Source organism: Cuculus canorus, chromosome 1 (assembly GCF_017976375.1).
Source record: "Cuculus canorus isolate bCucCan1 chromosome 1, bCucCan1.pri, whole genome shotgun sequence".
In the NCBI taxonomy this organism is placed as follows: Eukaryota; Metazoa; Chordata; class Aves; order Cuculiformes; family Cuculidae; genus Cuculus; species Cuculus canorus.
Window position 1 is genome coordinate 25,946,530 of NC_071401.1, and position 19,655 is coordinate 25,966,184.

At 43.7% G+C, this 19,655-nt stretch overlaps 2 protein-coding genes across 2 annotated transcripts in view; one reads left to right on the forward strand and one right to left on the reverse strand.

The window, feature by feature from the left end:
- Positions 1–3,459: 3,459 nt before the first annotated feature.
- On the forward strand, positions 3,460–8,843 carry RFXAP (regulatory factor X associated protein; the record flags this gene model as incomplete). The annotated part of the gene is made up of 3 exons (XM_054056017.1): positions 3,460–4,137; positions 6,920–7,027; positions 7,357–8,843. Coding segments are annotated over 3 exons (897 nt in total), but the record flags the coding sequence as incomplete, so codon positions are not given.
- A 1,895-nt stretch (positions 8,844–10,738) lies between these two features.
- SMAD9 (SMAD family member 9) overlaps positions 10,739–19,655 on the reverse strand; it is a 39,956-nt gene continuing 31,039 nt past the window's right edge. Inside the window, exon 7 of the mRNA XM_054071235.1 lies at positions 10,739–17,228. Coding sequence (XP_053927210.1) covers positions 17,085–17,228 — 144 coding nt within the window. The 3' untranslated portion in view covers positions 10,739–17,084. The remainder of the gene's footprint in view (positions 17,229–19,655) is intronic.

A 19,655-nucleotide genomic window follows, 5' to 3' on the forward strand; every position in this document is an offset into this window, starting at 1 on the left:
ATCACCAACACAAATTAAAGAGACAGCAGAAAATTACAAAATCTATTTAAACAACAAGCTGTCAGCCTATGGACAAATGAACTTATTAGATTTCAATAACCACATTTGGCATCTCCTCTTAATTGCACCTGGGAAGGCAAAACATGATGCAGCTGCCCCTGGCTGGATGGCAATGACGTACAAACTAGATTGCCAGAAATGCAGCCCAAGGAAGCTAATACTTTGCTTGATTTCTTTTCCATCACAATGTTGGGGTTTTTTTTTGGAGCAAAACAGGCAGAAAAAAACAGCATCAATGTCAGCTTTTTAAAAAGGGCTTCATTTGTTAGCTGCCACTAATTTAATTCCTATTTATGTTTCTATGCCCTCAAGCAAGCAGATTATAAGGATCTGGGGTGAAAAGAATTGGATAATACTTTACATTGCAGTCCGGCAATAAGCTCATTAAATACCAAATCAATTTGCTAATTAATGAATCCCCTCAATATCTTTGTAAGGTTATTGTTCTGGGGGGGGTTATTGTTCTTTTTTTCATCAGATGAGGAAAATGAAAAATAATGATCTGAAGTATGCATCCAGGCGTGCTCTACGATGAGATCCTCATCTGTTACCAGGATTTCTGAGATAGAATCCAACTGATACAAAAAGAGAGAGGGTTTTCAGCAGAATATTTGGTTGGAAACCTTCATTCCGTAAATATTTTTCTCTTTCATTCTCCATCTGCTTCAATCCACTGGTCTGACTGGCCTGTGCCAAACCTAGCTGTCTCAGTGGGGCTTCAGAGAAGTGTTGGGGAAGGACACAAGCAACTCTTCTTCCTAGGATTTATAGGCTATCAGCTTCCCAGTTGTTATTTGCTTTCTAATTAGTTACAGAGTGGATATGTGCAAGGCATGTGGCTGAAGAAAAATGCTATTGTTTTTGATTCATTATTACTTTTGATTTTATTTTAATTAATGTCAGGGACACTTAGAATTTTAAGCAGGCATTCTTTCAATATGCATTTAAAGACAAAGAAATAAACTAAAATTATTTAAATTGAACTACAGTGCCGAAAAAGTCCATCCATTTACTGACAACCTCAGCCTCACAGAGCTCACATCTAAAAATGTAAGAGGCAGCAGAACAACAAAGCTGTATGTAATTCTCACACGTTTCACTACTGGCAGAGATGCAAGGTTGAGTCCTAACAAAAGGGTCTTGTAAGTCATCCCAGCATGGCTGTAGCAGAGATGAAAAGGCACTGAGGCAGCTGTGAGGAGCAGTCTTTACTGTCAACAAAGAAATACCCTGCAGTTCCAGCTTAAGCAGCAGAGCTGGGAGTAATCTCACCAATCTTAAGAGTGACTGGAGGGTCAAAGACAATAAGGACAGAGTTATTCAGTTCACTGTGATTTGACTGGGACTATACCACATCATTAGCTCTTTTGACAAGTGAGGAAGAACTATATTATGGGATGGTCAAGGGTGAAACGGAATGGCTACAAGCATAAGCAGCAGAATCATTTACCTTAATGACCGGAAAAAGGAACTCTGGTAATTGTCAGAGAACAAATAGGGTCAGCACCATTTCTTTAATATAGGATGAAGATGCAATGAGAAAGGCAAGACGACGCAGAGAGCACGGAGGTGAGAAAAATGGAGGGCAAAAAGAGGTGGTCAAGGAGATGGAAGTCTGTGGGACTTCTTTGCAGGAGTGAGGAAAATTCAATGCCTGCAGGAAGTAGAAGGACAACTGAAGGTGGGTCTGATGGTTGCATTTATTCTTCGAATAAAATGTTAAGACCTTTGCAAAAAAAAAAAAAAAAGGATTGGATTGAGTAGTAAAATCTGGCTGAGATTATGGATGCAGCATTTATTTACATTGCAGAGTAAAGACGTATACTTAAGAATAATCTATTCTTAATGGTAAAAATTGGGTGAAGATGATCTTAGTTGCTCAGGTGAACCTTTGAATGGGAAAAAAGTGTCCAGAGAGGTGTGTAGGAGTGAACCAAGGATAGAATGATAGGCAAACAAAGGAAATAAAGGGCAAGGAGCAACAAGTGGGAAGCTACAAGGGTAATGGAGAGATGAAGGTCATAAAAAGGAGAAGTGGGAGAAGAAGCCAAACCGCTCCCTGCTATCCCCACTCTCCAGCTGGCAATGCCTGGAGAATGAGGGCACAAGTAGAGCCCAGGGGCAGCACCCACAGACATCAGTGTCCGGACAGTTTGGGTCTGCACAGCCATCACAAGACCAGAGCAGGCCATGGGGCTAAGCAAGCTGATAGGGCCACACTGCACTGGTGGCTGTGACATGACCACATGGAGGTTCTTTTTACTTGGGAAGACAGGAGGGCTTTATGACAGTGCAGCCAGTGTGGCCTCAAGGCAAAGTCCCAGAGGCCTCCTCAGAGGGCTGGGCTCCCCTCTTAGGAGCGTGGTAAATGGAGCTAAATCTAGCTAGAAGCCAGTCACAAGTGGCATCCCCAGGGCTGTGCTCGGTCCAGTCCTGTTTGGTATCTTTATCAATGACATGGATTAAGGCATTGAATGTACCCTTGGCAGGTTCACAGATGACACTAAGCTAGGAGGAAGTGTCAATCTGCTTGAGGGTAGGGAGACAAAAAATCCCTGCAAAGGGATCTGGACAGGCTGGATCGATGGGCTGAGGCCAGCAGGATGAGGTTTAACAAGGCCAGGTGCAGAGTCCTGCACTTGGGACACAACAATCCCTTGCAGTGCTACAGGCTTGGGGAAGAGTGTCTAGAAGCTGCCTGGAGGAGAAGGACCTGGAGGTGTTGGTTGACAGTGGCTAAAGATGAGCCAGCAGTGTGCCCAAGTGGCCAAGAAGGCCAATCACATCTTGGCTTATATCAGAAACCGCATAGCCAGCAGGACCAGGGCAGTGATTCTGCCCCTATACTTGGCACTGGTGAGACCACACCTTGAATACTGTCTTCAGTTTTGGGCCCTTCACTACAAGAAAGACATTGAGGCTCTGGAGCATGTCCAGAGAAGAACAATGAACCTGGTGAAGGGGCTGGAGAACAAGTGTTACAAGGAACAGCTGAGGGAACTGGGGTTGTTTAGCCTGGAGGAGGCTGAGGAGACCTTATTGCTCTCTACAACTATCTAAAAGGAGGTTGTAGAGAGGAGGGCGTTGGCCTCTTCTCCCAAGTGATAGGTGATAGGACAAGAGGAAATGGCCTCAAACTGTGCCAGTGGAGGTTTAGATTCACCATTAGGAAAAAAATTCTTCACAAAAAGGGTCATGTGGCACAAGCACAGGCTGCCCAGGGAGGTGGTTGAGTCACCATCCGTGGAGGTATTTAAAAGAGGGGTAGATGAGGTGCTCAGGGACATGGTTTAGTAGCAGAGACGATTTCTTGGACTCCACCACCTCACCAGTCTTCTCCAGCCTGATGACCCCACCATTCTATGCCTGTCGCCCCGCCCACTACCGCCAGTCACGTGATCCCGCCTCTCACCCCTCCCGGCCGGCCCCGCCCACCCCCGCCCTACTCCCGACGAGACGGCGCGCGAGCTGCCAAGGCGCGTGCGCGGCGGCGCCGTCGGGCGGGCGCGGCCTGGGGCGCCGCGGGAGGCGGGCACGGCGAGCTCGGTGAGCGGCGCTCTGCGGGCCAGCCCCGCTGCCGCGCCTTCCTCCTCCGCCTCGTCGTCCTCCTCCTCGCCGCCGCAGCTGGCGCTGCTCGTGATGCAGCCGTGCGGCGGCGAGGAGGCGGCGGCGGCTGGCGCGGCGGGGGGCGCGCTGCCGGGCACCGACCCGCCGCTGCCGCCCCCCGGTACTGGCGGCCTCATGGTGTTCTACGAGCTGGGTGGGGGCGGCGACGGCGAGGCCGAGGCAGGGGAGGAGACCGAGGCGGCTGGCGGCGAGAGCACGGCCAGCCCGGAGGAGCTGGAGGAGGAGGAGGCGGTGGCTTCGAGCGGGGAAACGGCGGCGGGCGGCGGCTGCAAGAGCTGCACCTACCAGGGCTGCAACGAGACCACCACGCAGGTGGTGAAGCAGCGCAAGCCCTGGATGTGCAAACGCCACCGCAACAAGATCTACAAGGACAAGTACAAGCGCAAGAAGAGCGACCAGGCCCTGGGAGGCGGTGGGGCGGCGGCCGCCGGGGGCGGCCCGCGAGCCGAGGTGAGGCACGGGGTGGCGGGGGGTCGTAGAGGCATAGAATAGTTTGGGTTGGAAGGGACCTTAAAGATGTGCCAGCCTCCCTGCCATGGACAGGGACACCTCCCACTAGATCAGGCTGCCCAAGGCCCCATCCAGCCTGGCCTTGAACAGCTCCAGGCCTGGGGCATCTAAAACATCCCCGGGCAACCTGTGCCAGTGCCTCACCACTCTCGTCGTGAAGAAATTCTCACTTATGTCTAGTCTAAATCTATTCCTAAAACTGTCTAAATCTGTCCTCTGCAGCCGAGACTTCCCTGGAAAACGCGGTGCTGTCAGCCCTGGAGTCCCCTGCAGCCGGGTCTTCCTGGGAATCGTAGGATCATAGAATAGTTAGGGTTGGAAGGGAGCTTAAAAGATCATCTAATTCCATCCCCCCCCTTCCATGGGCAGGGACACCTCCCACCAAATCAGGCTGCCCAAGGCCCCATCCAACCTGCCCTTGAACACCTTCAGGGATGGGGCAGCCACAACTTCCCTGGGCAACCTGTTCCAGTGTCTCACCACTCTCATAGTGAAGAAATTCTTCCTTATGTCTAGTCTAAATCTACCCCTCAAACTTGTCTAAATCTGTCCCTGGCAACTGGGGCTTTTCGGGAAAACGGGATACTGTCAGGCGGAATGGGACCTTTCTGCCCGGAGGAAGGGGAGGAAGTTTCAGGTACCGGCAGCAAAGGACAGGCCTGGCCTTGGCTCTTCTGGTGCGTTTCTTTTTTCTGCTCCAATATAAACTGTAGCAATCTACAGCTGTAGCAGAAAATTACTGGCAAGAAGAGACTTGCTAAAAGGTGCATCACTGTGCAGCGTGTGTGCATTTCACTGAAGAGAAAATGAAATTATGACTCTTAAGAGAGTTGTCAGCCGTCTTGCCTAGCTGGGGCAAAAATGTGACGTTTTAAAGTAACAAAGGCTGTCATCTGTCAGGTAATATTGTGTATCAGAATCGGTTACGTACTTACCGTGATGATTTTTACATTAGATGGCAGTTAAATATTTAGACTAGTTATAGTTCTTATATACTTTCATAAACGTGTATTGTGTAGATGGGGAGATACTGTCAGTGATAGAACTGATGCTGATGTTCAACTTCTTAGATTAGTTTTTTTTCTGCAGTTTGTGACTCAGCCAAGATAACACTGCTTCTGAGGGTTGTTTCTACTGAGTTAGCATTTAAGACCTTGATTTAGATGAGATAGAAAGAGGGAAATGGTTTTACTTCTGAAGGTGCTGGATAGTTTGTGCTTGAAGGGACAAATACAAAATAGTGGTTGTTGGAAGAAGAAAAATCTTACCTGGCAGACTGACATTCCTCCTAAAAGCAATGCTTTGTCGTCAAAAAAAGCTGGCTCAGGAGTTGTGCAGCTGGGAACTGATCTAATTGAAAACTAACTGCCAAAAAAACTTCCCTTTTCCTATTTTTCTCCCTAGAAATATAGTAGTAACCATACTGTGTTTCGCACCAAGGAATCTGTTTTTGTCTAGCTGTAAGAGCTACCAGGAAGCAGCTACATAAAAAAAGTCTGCTGCTAGGGACTCTTCTCCCAGCTTCTTTCCCTTTCAGCTCAAAGGATTTTCTCACACAAGTGGGGGTTTTCTGGTGTATTTTGTAGCTCTAAGTGGTGTCTGTTCCATGCACTTTTCTGGATTTTTGTTGAACCCCTGTGAACTCGCATCATCCATTACCTTCTGATAGTTTCTTCAGGTATGATGCCAGGTTTGAATGATCTTGGTTTTTAACCTGGTTGCTGTTAACTTAAATCTTCCAGTTAGTGTTTATATTAGAACGTACAGTGCAGGACTAATTTCTGTTCAGTGTATGACACTTGGTAGGCTTGCATCCGAATTGTTTCCTTCCCACAGTGAAAAAGTGTAGCATGCTTGTTTCCAAGTAAAAAGTTATAATCATACAATTCCGAAGTTGGAAAAGACCATTGAGATGGTCAAGTCCAACTGTACCTGTCTGCTACTAAATCATGTCCCTAAGCACTTCATCTGCCTGTCTTTTAAATACCTCCAGGGATGGTGACTCAGTTGTGACCCTGGGCAGCCTGTTCCTGTGCCTGATAACCATTTCAGTGAAGCTTTTCCTAATGTCCAATCTGAACCTCCCCTGGTGCAGCTTTAGACCATTACCTCTTGTCCTATCACCTGGGAGATGAGTGATAGGGCCAGGTGATAGGACACCCATTTACGACAGTCAGTCTAATTCATATCACTATCAATTGAGCATAGAATAAACTTACAAAGAAAAATCCATTCAGATTTTACTCTCCTGCTTTTTTACTGTCTTTAGTTTTGACAAGTTCATAATAGTGTTGTGAAGTATGTCTAGTTTGCTCTTACAAGTATCGAAGTATTATTGTCACTCCTACCCGATCACAAATGTTAAATGTCATTCAGTTCGACAGGCAGGAGATTGAGCTTTTGTAAATAGCTTAACTTTTAAGAAATGCAATCAAATAAATTCAAGACATTAACCAGCCGTAGTTATTTGGTTAGTTTTGCAGTTTATAAGACTAACTCAGCTGCCTTTCTTCACTGTGACTGATGAAATAGTGAAAATAAGGTGGAGAGGAGGGGCCAATTCATGAACAGATATGTTTCTATTCTGGTGCTGCTGTTTTCCTCTGCAGATAAGGAGGCAAATATTCTTTCCTCTTGGGACTTTGCTGTAGTGCCAAGTAAATGTATCATTATGTCAGGGTTTATAGTGTCACTTATCTATTTTTTTTTCTTTAATGTACAGGATAGTGTTGAAGGATCAATTTCTGTCACAAAACAGAGAACAGGATCCATTGGAGATCGCCCAGCAAGACCTACTCTTTTAGAACAAGTATTGAATAAAAAGAGGCTGGTAAGTTTTGTTTTCTTAGAGATTTTGAACTCAAATAAAGGCAGTGTAGCAATGTTCAACTGTCACCCTTGTGAAAGATGAAAATAATTGTGTTGATCATATAGTACATATGCATATCTTCAAATTTAAATGAGCTGCAGAGCAGGTTGTGTCTCAGGCTCACGAATACTAAGATCGCTAAATTAAAGGATTGCTGCCATGTTAATTGAAGTTGAGTATTTTGGTAGGTCTAAATAGACATGGTTATTATAATATAACTATAATCACTCTGGTTTCTATTCAATGTATGTGAGTTCTTCAAAGTAAAGTCCACTTTATCTTTCTTACAGTCCCTCCTCAGAAGTCCAGAAGTAGTGCAATTTCTCCAGAAACAGCAGCAACTCTTAAATCAGCGGGCTTTGGAACAAAGGCAGCAACAGTTTCAAGGAACACCTGGGTAATCTGAGCAGATCAATGACCGGCTGATGAGTCTGGTGCTACAGGATGTGTATTTTATATAAATGCAAAGAATCTCTGTTTCAAGGAAAACTACTTTGCTGCTGTTAAACATGTAACTTGTTTCTTGTTTGCACTTTTGAGGTTTTGAGCTGCTGGGTGTCTGCAAATTTGTGAGTGTATCTGGAGACGTCTATTTTTTGATTCTTTTTAGAACTCATTTTCATGTTTAGTTTTTTAATAAAAATTTGTTTATATTAATGTTTAGCTGTACACCCTTTTCCTACCAAAGTCTTCCACTAAATTAACATTTTTCTATATAAGGATTTACTGTTAAACAAGTCGCTCTTTGATGACAATCATTGAAGGAAGTCAGTTACTTTCTGTGGAAGTTGTGAATTAAAGTTCTGAATTTGAAACAGTCCAGCAGCATAACCTTAACCCATTCCCAGTTGCTCAGGGATGTGACAAACATAGATCCGGTAGAATCTTGCACTAAAGGCAAAGAAAGCATGCCATCAAGAAGTTGATCCAGTGGTTTGGAAAAGTGCAAATCAGGTCATCCTCCTGCTATGTATTTGTTATCTGCAAGTTGAGGAGGTTTGAAATGATTCATTGTCAGTGGAAAGCATAAAAGCTTGTGTTTGAAAGTTCCAAAAGAGATAAATAGCAAAATGCTTTGGAGGAGAATCAGGTGGAACGTATGCAACTGAGAGTTGGACCTTGTTTTATGGAGTTATTTGTAAGGACCAACCTCTTATACATGAAATATAACTTAATTACAGATGAGACTAAATTAATTCTTAAAGCTTTTAACTCATAATAGCAAATGCATTCAAAAACTAAAATGTAATTGTATATTTTTTCCTTTACTTAGTCTTTCTAAAAAAAAAAATATATAGTTAAAAGTCATCTATTAAGACAATTGATATCTATCAGTTCTAGTGCTGGACTTCTCAGGTTTTCAGCCAATTCAGATGAACTTACAATGGATTTGGTTAAGAAGCCAAACATGATATTATGTAAGTTTTGAATCCCACGTTTTGTTTTTAAAACAAAGTTTTGTATTGACCTCTATTTGGACATGTGGTTTATCTAAATGGTGTAGGTGCTTGTTAAAGTTCTACTTTGATATTGCAGTAGTTTGATCTGCTATTGAGTAATATCTCATCAGGAGTATTTATTAGTCATTAATTTTTACAAGCTGTGCTTTGTGTAGATATAGAACTTGTTCAGTAGGGATTTATTGTGTTTAGCATTGTGCAAGTTGTTCTTTAAAAAAAGAAATTAAAACTGTGTATCAACAGTTCTGGACCAACAAGTGTTTGAGTAAAATCTTTGTTTTTCTTTAAGAAACAAGACCAGAGCCTGTTTTTTTTATTCTGTTAAGTTTGTATGCTCTTTTTCTATACCAAAGTGGCTAGCTCCGCCTAGGTGTGTTTTGTGTTCCAAGGTTCTTATTATGGAAAGTGCTGGTAAAAGGGCTGTCCTGTTTGGGCAGAGTGGCAGGTGGGATTCCCAAGCCATGTGTGAACCCAACATTGCCAGCGTGGCTGCAAGACCACTATGTCTTCTACTCCCATGCTTCTGATATTGGAGAACAAGATCTGAGTTTTTGGAAGATTAAAACCTGACTTTTGTAACAGTGCATTTTTACTACCTGTTTTCTCTTGAGCAGTTGGAGACCAGCACAGCTGCAAGTGTGTCTTCTCACTGATGTGAGTCTGGTCCACAAGTAGGGCTTTTGTCATAGGGTGGCATCACAGCTCATGAAGTGCCTGTTGGATCAGGGCTGCCTCCTTCAGAAGTAAGCTGAACTATCCTCTTGAATCTTCTAATCTGCCAGAGGACTGTGAGGGATGCATATACTTTATAAGATGCAGATTTTATGCAGTATTAATTTTCAATCTATTTTATAGTGTCTAGCATCCCATTCTGCTGAAAGTGTTGCTTCTTCCTGTTGCCCAGTGAAATCAGGATTCCTCTTGCCCAAGACTGACCTGGGCAATAAGGAATAAAGGCTTTCTAAATACCATGGTTTCCAAAGTCACCGATGATCAGACTGGAACCTACAGCTTTTCAAGGCCAATCTCTTTCAAAGAGAAGAAAGGCAACACAACAAGGGAAAGAACTCTTAAATGAGAAATATCTTTATTAACAGTAAAACACAAGACGTGAATAATCCCTTTTACAATAGAATAATTCCATCCAAAGTAAATGGAGTGCGTTAAAAAGTGTATTGTTCAAATATCAGACTAAATATGTTGACTTTAGAATGTCTCAAATCAAATGCAGCAGGAGGAATGCTTGTGAAAATGTCCACTTGATTAGCACTTGATGTAACAGGGCATGGGATAGAGTACTTGGGCTGATCGGAGGACTCTGAGCTGCCCTGATGTCCCAGCTTCCTGAAACTAAGCATGTCAGATTTTTTTTTTCATTCTCAAGAGGCAAGAGTCCAAATAGAGTTCTTTATACAGTGATCTACACTGTTGTACAGAATATCACTAACTGAAGAATAACTTCTGGATGGTGCAGACATTTTGCCTTGATTCTCATGGAAAACAGAGGGCAGAATTCTTCATAGACAGAAGTGACACAAATCTATGTATGATTTATGGTTCTTTTATGCATCACTCTGTGACAGCTCATACTTAAGAATCCCACACCTTGCTCAAATCCACCGTTTTGGCCTCTTGAATGCGCAGAACTTAAAAACCTTCTGGCTTCGTTGAACCACACTAAAAGGCCTGTTTCTTTACTTTCTTGTCTTGCTTCTCAGCCCGATTTATATCACAGAGGTGATATTGAAATGAGGGATTAAATTGCTAACACTGAATTATCTGCAGAAAGTATGCCGTGGTATGTTTAACTTGTACTTAGAAAGTAGTATAAATAATTACAAACACCAATTGCGTGAGTAAGCAAAGAAAATTTATCTGAATGCGCTATCTCTTGCTCATCGATGTGTTTGTTCCCTTGCTCTGTTGTTTGTAAAGCATCTCGTAGACATAATTGTGAATTCATAAGATATAATGTATTTTAGCATTAAAAATTGCTTTGAAACATGATGAATGCACTGCTGTGAAAGTGCAAGGAGTCAGACTTTACCAAGTCTTTTCTAGCTTTTCTTTGCTGATGAGGTCTGTATTTAAAATTATGAACTGGTTGATCTATTCCTTCTATGCTTTTCATACGCAATATTATTTGAATACTAACATGAAATATAAAATAGCAGCATCCATGGATAATAAAAACACTATAACTGAAGATTTAAAAAACTGTTCATAAATAGCTGCAAATGTTCTCATTTGCTATAATGGAAGAGTAGCTGACTCTGGAGGATGCAGTGGTTATGTCTACTGTGCATGAGAGACATGGCCTGCAAATTAGATTCATTATCTTTACGGGCACCAAGTTTGCAAGCATGGCCCAGGTGCAAGTGGAGGTGTTGTCTTGATAGGACTCTCACAGGCCTCATCTCCCTGGCAGAAAAGTGCAGCATCAGCATAGCAAGAATGTAAGGCACACCCAGGCAAGCTGCTGGGAAAGCCTAGGGCTGAACAGGTAACAGGATCCCGGCCATTCTGGAGCTTCCTATGAGCAGGCAGTCAGTATGGACCAAAGGCTGTGCTTTGTGCTGGTGCACAACATGCAGTTGTCTATGCTAGAGACAGAAAGTGATTTCTCTCTGCTGTATAGACTCAGTGCCCATCCAGGCATTCTGTAGCTTGCAGAAAGCTACTCCCAAAGGTGCCATTAGGAAGAAGCTCTGTTTCAGTGACTGCAATGAAGCCTCCAGGTTGAGTAGCTTTTTATTCACAGATCTAAAGTCTCTCATAATCTCTCACCCCACTGCAAGATGAGGCCAACTCTATCAGGCTCCTTTTCATGGTGACCTGACCTCTTTGTCACTTTCAGGGAAAGACACTTGTTCATTCCTAGTTCCTGTTATAAATGTGATTTCATAGTCAGGAGTCCCTCTGAAGGTTCCTGCCAATTCCATCTTCTGCACGCTGCAATTTCTTACCTATGCATGAAGTGAGTTGCTTTGTTGTGATCTCCTCACCCACTCTCTGTCTCTCTCTCTCTTTCTCTCTATATATAATCTTTCAGTTGTGCAGTTTCTGTTTAGGCTGCAGTTTTCTTTGAGGAGCACACACTGGATGTGCTTATAGTGTCTTCGAATGGTTGTCCCAAAGCTGAACTCATCAGTCCTGCAGTAAGGCAGAGGGTAGTTTTGCAAGTGCAGTTCCCAAATTCATCTACAGCCTACTCCCTCCATCACAATGGACACCATTAGCCCTAACATATCTAATGGCACACTCAGCCAGGCTGTGTGTGTAGAAAGCACCAGATCAAGCATTGCGGCGCTCCAAGCTGCTCCTAAAACAGGTCTTGATGATTAGTTGATATGTGAGTGTAAAAAGTTCTAGTGAACACCATGGCTGCACAAGCGTGTACTCCCTTCACACCTCCAGTGATGACCATGGAGCACACCTGGTCATACACTCCCTCTTTCCCAGTCCCTTATCTTCTTAGTGCATTCCTGGCTACTGAAGCCAACCATGAACTCTTAAGTCTGCTATAAAAATGTCAGTCCTTTCAGTGGAGTTTCCACTCACACGGAAGGGATTGAGTTAGGATGTTCAAGTAACAGCCTGCTCTCCAGGCTTCTCCAGAGCAAGGAGCCTTTGGATTGGAAAGCGTGTGGGACATGTCATGTTTGATACATTTCTGAGGATATTAAATTTGTATTCTGGGCAGCACTTTCCAACTTTGAAAAACAATATTTAGTTACCCTATGACTCATTAATCTTTCTTTATTGTGTTTGGTTTTACTAAGTTAGGTTATGGGAAGCCAAGGAGAGAGGTGAATAGTACAGTGGATATAATGCTTCTTTCCACTGCTGAGCATCACGTAGTGCTCAAGTATTCTCGAAAGCTATAGCTGCACCAAAGAAGTCTCTAATGAGCCAAGAAAATTGGCCATATACTTGAGACCCCTTCAAAGTTACCCAATTTGATCAAGCTTCTTTATAATTCATTTCCATATAGACTTGTCCCAAGCTGCCTCTGTAAATTCAGCTGTTTGTGCAACTCTTTGGTTGCCTGTGAAACTTTGATTCTTAGATATTATACATGAGGGTGAGTGTTGTAAACCAGGAAGAACAGAGGCAGATTATCTAAAGTTATAGTCACAAATGCCTGATTTTCTCCATTTTAAGAGTTGTGTGGCAGAGATAATGTGTACAGTAAGAGGAGTTTGTAGTGTTGGTTTTATGCTGAGGGAACATTAATACTTCATAGCTTTGTCCTGCACTGAACTCATGCAGAAATAGCTGAGGATAAACATGCTTCATCCTGAAACTATCCCTGCTAACAGAGAGCTCCTGCCTGTGGTGACCGGTCGTCACCAAAATCTCCACACAAACCCACAGAATAATGTAAATTGGAAAGGATGTCTGCAGGGGATCAAGTCTGACATCCTGCTCAAAGCAGGGACCACTCCAAGAAGGCTGCTCAGGGTGGTGAAAGTCTTGAGAAGATACCTGCTGGCCACATGGGAGGAATTTGCGCAAGTCCATTTGATGTGACTTGGGGCCGCAGTTCCCCTTTTTGTTGCTGATACATTATCCTTCAAATTGAGCACGGCAGAACAGGAAATAGGTGGAGTAAAAATGCTCTTGGCATAGCCTCTGATAGGGAGCCAAAGGATGTGCTGCACTTGGGAATGCTACAGCCATTGCTATACAGTACCTGATCAGCTGTTACAGTGCAAGGTTATGTCAGAGCAGCAGTGCCACTGAACGGCTCCTGCAGTCTGTGTGCCAGATTTGCTTCTGTCACCTTTGGATGCAAGTGGCACATTAATACTGGTGCTACTGAAGAACTGGCAGCAATTAAGCAGTCGTCTTCTCTTGGCTACTTAATAGGAAAACAAGTGGTCTACGTACCATGATGAGTGTGCTTTATGACACTGCCTGATCAAACTCCCACCACAGCCTGCTGATGTGTGGTATTTCTCCACAAAGGCTTTCAAGAGGGTTTGAATTGTTGATGGCCAAAAAAACCATTTGAAAAAATTTGCTTTCATCAAAGTAGTCTCACTGTAAGTGGTTTTAAATCTCTCAGGAAGCCCACCTCCAAAGCTTGAGCATTAATGAGTGCATTTAAAAGCTTTAAAGTGAGTACAGGTTGATAGGGTCACAAAGACCTTTCAGCAGAAAACATCTCCTTCCAAAATGGGGAGACATCAGAGTAAGATACAAAGTTACACTGCTGTAAATTATGAGAAACCTGAATTTTTAACTGATCTCAAATCATAGTAGAGAAGCCTGGTAGAAAAACTTTGTTTAAAGAGAAATGGAAATCAATGGTTTTATTTACTTTACTTTTTATCACCGCACATGGACAGGGATCATCTTCCTGTTTACCTATTTGCCTCATCTGTTTCCACTTCTCCCATGTGACATGAGCTCTTCTGCTTCTCTTGGGAAGGAGCAGTCAGCCGCTGTGTGTTTCCGCAGAAACTCATACAGTGGACTAAGCCCCTAGAGGCCATCAAAAAAGGAAATATTAATAGTTCACAGATTAATAATAGCCTTCCCAAAGGCTAACAACTCTGTGATGGCTGTTGACTTTCATTGCCCAGAATTAGGTGCTTCGATCAAACTTTCAGCAAGTAGTTAAATTTTCTGAAATTCATCTCATCCTAATGCAGACATTTTAAACAGGTCAGAAGAATCATGCTCCAGAAATGCCTCTTTACTTACTAGTAAGGGAACGTTAAGGTGAATACCTTTAATGAGATTCATGTGTGAACTGCACTGAAGCCAAATCCTATTTGTATGAGGATTACTATAAAAGTAGACATATAGGAAAGGAAAAACTGTTCTGAATTAAACAACTTCCATTCAAACAACTTAGACACTTACTGAGCAAGGACCGTTACTAGGCTGGGAAAGCCACCACACTTACTTTGGGATCCAATGTAACAGTCTACATTTCAGCTAGTGAACCTTTGTTCCCCTTACTCTCCACGGGAAGATGCAAGTATGCTCAGAGTGCAATGTATTTCACCTACTTGAAATACCAGGCTTATGATGAAAAGAATGATGCCCCAGAAGAACCTGCTTCTCTTCACTGGCCATCCAATTTTCCTCTGCAGCGTTGGGAGGAAACAGGGCTTCGGGGTGGCCCAGGAGCAGATGCATCTCTGAAAATACCCCTTTGCTTTCTGCAAGGAAGATGACAATGCTGGGAATGTCTAAAAGCAACCTCTAGACTTCTCTCTATATTAGGATGTAAGGAGGTTTCAGCCTGAAAGACAAGGAAGAATCTAGGATAAAGGACAGAGCTAGATTCTGGGTAGGAAGGTGATTGTCTCTGTCCTTAGCTGCCACAAAAGCAAAGGGATGAGCAACAACTACTGGGCAATAAACATGCTAAAAGCTGTGTTACCAGTACCTCAATATGGTGACACTGATGACAGAGGAAGCTGAGAAACATGTCCTCTTCCTCAGGCTGATGTCTCTCTGATCTGCTAAACAGTAAGTGGCACACCTGGAATTTCTGTGTAACATTATTACTGGATTTCATTGGTGCAAGAGACAGTAAAGCTTTTCCTGCGCCGCAATGACACTGATGACATCAAATGGTGACAGAATAGGGTTCTTCATATATACAAATTTCCTATACAGCTTGCTATTACTGCTCAGATTTAATGACCATTTATGTCCTTCTGTGCCCTACAAATACAGCTGAAGGTGCACTCAAAGGAAGTAACCCTGCTAGTTTACCAATTCCTCTGCTCGTAATTACCCCCTCATAACAGGTATTACATAGCATCTAAAACACACAGGCCAGTGATCGTTATTTGATTTGCGTATGCAATGTAGCTGAAAATCTCAGACATCCTCTTCTAATTATGCAGTAAAATGTGTGGCAGCAGATATTGTGTGAGAAGAAAAAAACCCCACATTCTGTTAAATGTATTTTTGTTTATCCTCAGGATACTTCTGGTGTGTTCTAAGGAGGAATGAGATTGGAGAAGTTATCACTCTGTCTGACCCTTAAAGCAAAACAATTTTCCATGGACTGTTATGCCTGGAAAGAAATAATCTCTACCTCTTCAGCAAGGTAATGGGACCATCAAAATGTAATGAGAGTTTCACCTGTCTCCTCAGAGAAGGTCATCAAGTGAACAGCACTTTGTAAGGCTGGCTGCATGGATAAGAAAAGAGCAATAGGTTTTCCTGCTTACAGAAGGACCACAGACAAGGAGCTTTTAAAAAGTCTCTGCACATAGATTCACTCTTCACTTATTCATGGCTTATACTGCCTCACCATCCTTTGCACGCAAGGCAAAAGAACTGCAAATTATGAAGCTTGTATCTATGATGAGAAACCATCCATGGGGATGTACAAATTGACTGGCAGGAAAGCCTTCACTGTCAAACATGAGCGTTACAGTCAGATCCTGAGGACTGGCTCAGCACAGTGGATGGGTGGATGGACGTCTCTGACTCCCACCACCTTCTCGTTGCATCCTGTGAGTGTGGGGCTTCCTGTTCCCATTACAGAGACTATAGTAAGATGAATGATAAAGCAATGATTCGGTTCTTCAATGCACACTTCATTTCCCTTTTCTGAATCACAGTTCAAGTCCCTTTTAGACGTACCCTTGATAATAGCACAGTAGTCTAACTACAGACAGTCCTAACTTTAAAACAAACTACATCAATACTGTATAATGGTTAGGATTCAGTTTACATGCCAGGTATATATGCAATTATGTAAGTACTTTGCAAAAAAGCACTGGAAGTTAATCAGTTTCTAAACTTACAGGCATACATTTAAAATTTTCTTTCTTGTTTTCCTTTTTCTGAGGAGCTTGTTGCTTTTCAGTGCAGCAGTACCATTCACTACTGTTTTAACAGTATCAGACTACTCAGACGTGTCCAGAATGCTCTGATAAGGCTTCAGTGCTGAATGCGTGCTGAGGGTTCTCTCCTCCTGCCAAATCCTAGGGGAGACAGGGGTACCTCAGCTTCTCAAAGGATCTGTTGTCCCATCGTGCTTTGCAGCAGGGAGACAGACTGGAATTGCAATTTAGTCCTTCAGTTCACTGGCTAAAAGTCATCTCTATGCACAGTCCTCTGTACCACCTAAGGTCGTATTTTAGACCCGAAAATAGGATGCAAAATGGGTATAAACAGTGCAGAGATCTGACTCTGGTTGCCTGCAGAGGGGTGAATTTCACCTACTAGGAACAGCTACAGCCAGGCTTCTGAATCCACATGAAAGTGCTGAGAATTCGCATGGTTTACTGGCTTGGCTGGGGAATGAAGACGTTCACAGGAAATGTTTGACACTTTTGCAGGAATTTGGCTTGTTTTGTACTAGAGAACAGATACGCTATACCTGAATTTCTAAACTTATTGTACTGGCATCAGAGTAACTAGAAACCACAAAATGTAGCATGAAAAAGAAAAGTAGAGTACACTATAGATATATTTACAACTACATACATCTACATATAGAAGCTTCTGTTCACTAGAAATCTTATAAGCCACTGCCTGCAATAGCATCCACCCTAAGGGAATTCTAGAGATGATTCTTAAGAGACGGAGGAGATGGGGTTATGAGGTGAGCCCATCTGTGTCAGCACCTTATCCAGCCATTGCAATGGTCCATGCAGGTGGATCTCAATCCAGCAGGGCGTGCTTGTAACATCTTGGCGATGATACTCTGCTCCCCAGCCCTATAAAAGCATCAAAGGACCAAAAGGTGAGCTTTTCTAAAAAAACAACCATTAAATGACAGCTTCAGTGCTACAGGTAGTCCATCCCCCAAGTTCCCAAGATTTAAGGCTTTGTCCTAGCGATAATTTTCTCTGGAAACTTAGCTCCTTTTTAAGGTCATTGTTATCATAGTTATCAGGGACTCCATATTGTTAAAGTAAAAATTCTCAGTCATACTTCCAGGTGCTGAGACTATGAGGAGGCCTGTTTCCAAGCTTGGCTGCCTGCACACAACCCATGGGGTATGGTCCCTGCTGTTCGCACCCCTGAGATATGACCAGGAAGGTCTGCTAGACTGCTGTCTGGCTCAGAAGACAAGGCCCTGTCAAAACACTTTAACAGAAACTAGGAATGATCCCGGGCACTTTTTCATTTATTGGTAGAGATATATCCCACAAATCTGAGACTCTAGAATTTCTAGGCATTTATCTGAGCCTCTAGAAACTTCCAGCAAGGTTCCTCATGTCCTCTTTACCTTAAACTTAACCTACGTATAAATAATTTCCATAGTTTTTCTGTTCTTGAACATGTCCTCTTTTTCCATGGGAGTTCCCAACTATCTGCTGTGGGAAGTCCTGCAGTAATTTTTCCACCTCTTTCAGGGAGGTAAGGGATATGGAGCATATGATGGAAGATGAGGAATGCAGTGCTGGCAGGGAGAAAAAAGAACAAGTCCCCACTCTTCAAGCAGGCACAGTGTCTGCTTGTTAAGCAAGCAGCTCGATTTCACAGCACCTCAAGACATCCAAGCCACAGCCTAAAGTCTCAGAGCTCACCAGCTGTCTGCCAGAACTGAACTCAGATTTCCAAAGGGCAACATGCAAAACGTTGTGCCATTGCAGGATGAGGCTCTTCATTTGTAGGCCACTGATCAGAGAAGCTAAGCCTTACCTATCATTATTCTCATCTATCCTGCCAAAGGTACATCGGTTGTAAAGTGCTGAACAACTCAGACAACTGAGGCTGTGGCAACTCACTTCTCTAGATGATCAGCTGCAAAACTAGGAGATATATATATAACTAGATGCCACAATAACTGGCCTGAATATAATCCATTTCTACTTCAAGAAGAAAAGAGAGAAGAAAGCAGAAGAATAAGATATGGACCCATCGAGTCCAAAGAGTACTTTTAATCAGGCAGCATTTTTCTGCCCTGTGGAGCATTTATCAGAAAGGTAGATAGAAAGGGGCTGCATTCACAGGCACCTCAGATTTATGTTCTGGAAATGTTTGTATAAAATACCACTCTTTAAAACAGTGCAGACAGGCTCCTGAGTTTGTGTCTTAAGTACACAGCTGCAGTGAAGATACATGGCCAGAAGGGCAAGCGCCAGAGGAGTTGGTGCACCCTATCTGATCTGGAGGAACAGGAATCACAGGTTGCAAGCGCAATCTGCCTGATAAGGAGGAGTCTGGCAGTGCACACAGGTGGCTGTCCACCCCCCTCTGCCAGCAATACCCAAATGCTCGCTGTGCCCAGGTGCCCACGCTGCTGTCTCCGGCTGCCAGCTGGAACTCTCCACAGGGGAAATGTCAAGAAGACAGCATCCCTTGCCTCTCATAGATCACTCTTGGGGTGCAGACAACCTCCTTCATGGCTAGGGCTGGAATGAACTTGGATGTGGAGATCTCTTGACAAGTGAACACAAGGAGAAGAACTTGCAAAGCAGTGGTGGTGTCTTGTGCAGATTATGGGAAGGGGATACCAATACCACCACAGGGAAACCAGAAATGTGCCTTTTGGCACAGCAGAGCTGAGCCAAGGGGTCCTGCTGCTCTTGTCAGCTCTTCCACCTCCTGTGGTCAACAGCTCTCTCCAGCCCAGGCTCCAGCCATCTCCCAGACTGCTGAGCTGCCTCATGCTGGGAAGTACAGCTAAGTCTGCTGGGTCATTCCCTTAGTCCCAAGTTTCTCCACTTTGTGCTTCAGTTGGCTCACCTATGGATAGGGGACAACAGCCATCTTGCTTTAGTTATGAGCAGCACTCAGAGGATGGAAGTGCTGCTCATAACTGATGATATACTCATATTTGCCTGAGGGTTGAGCTCCTCTCAGCTGCTCTGTGGGCACGTGAAGGATACCAGAGGGGACAGGACCTTCACCACCCTCTGTTCCATGTCCTGCCTCAAGAAAATGATACAGTCCCAGCAACTTTCTCATGTTTTGGTTGCTGCCCACCCTGCCTCCTAGCTGGCAGCTCAGGCATTGGTGGGGTAGTAGGCTGAGTTTCCAGCCCTTTGGCTCTGCTTGACCTGTGGGCTGAAGGTGACCAAGAGCACCTGGTCACAAATCTGGAAGAAGCCACACAACTGCCCCACACCTGGGTGCTCTTGGTGTGTGGCTCTGCCAAACAACAGGCTTCTTTGTGCACACGCAACACTTAGGGT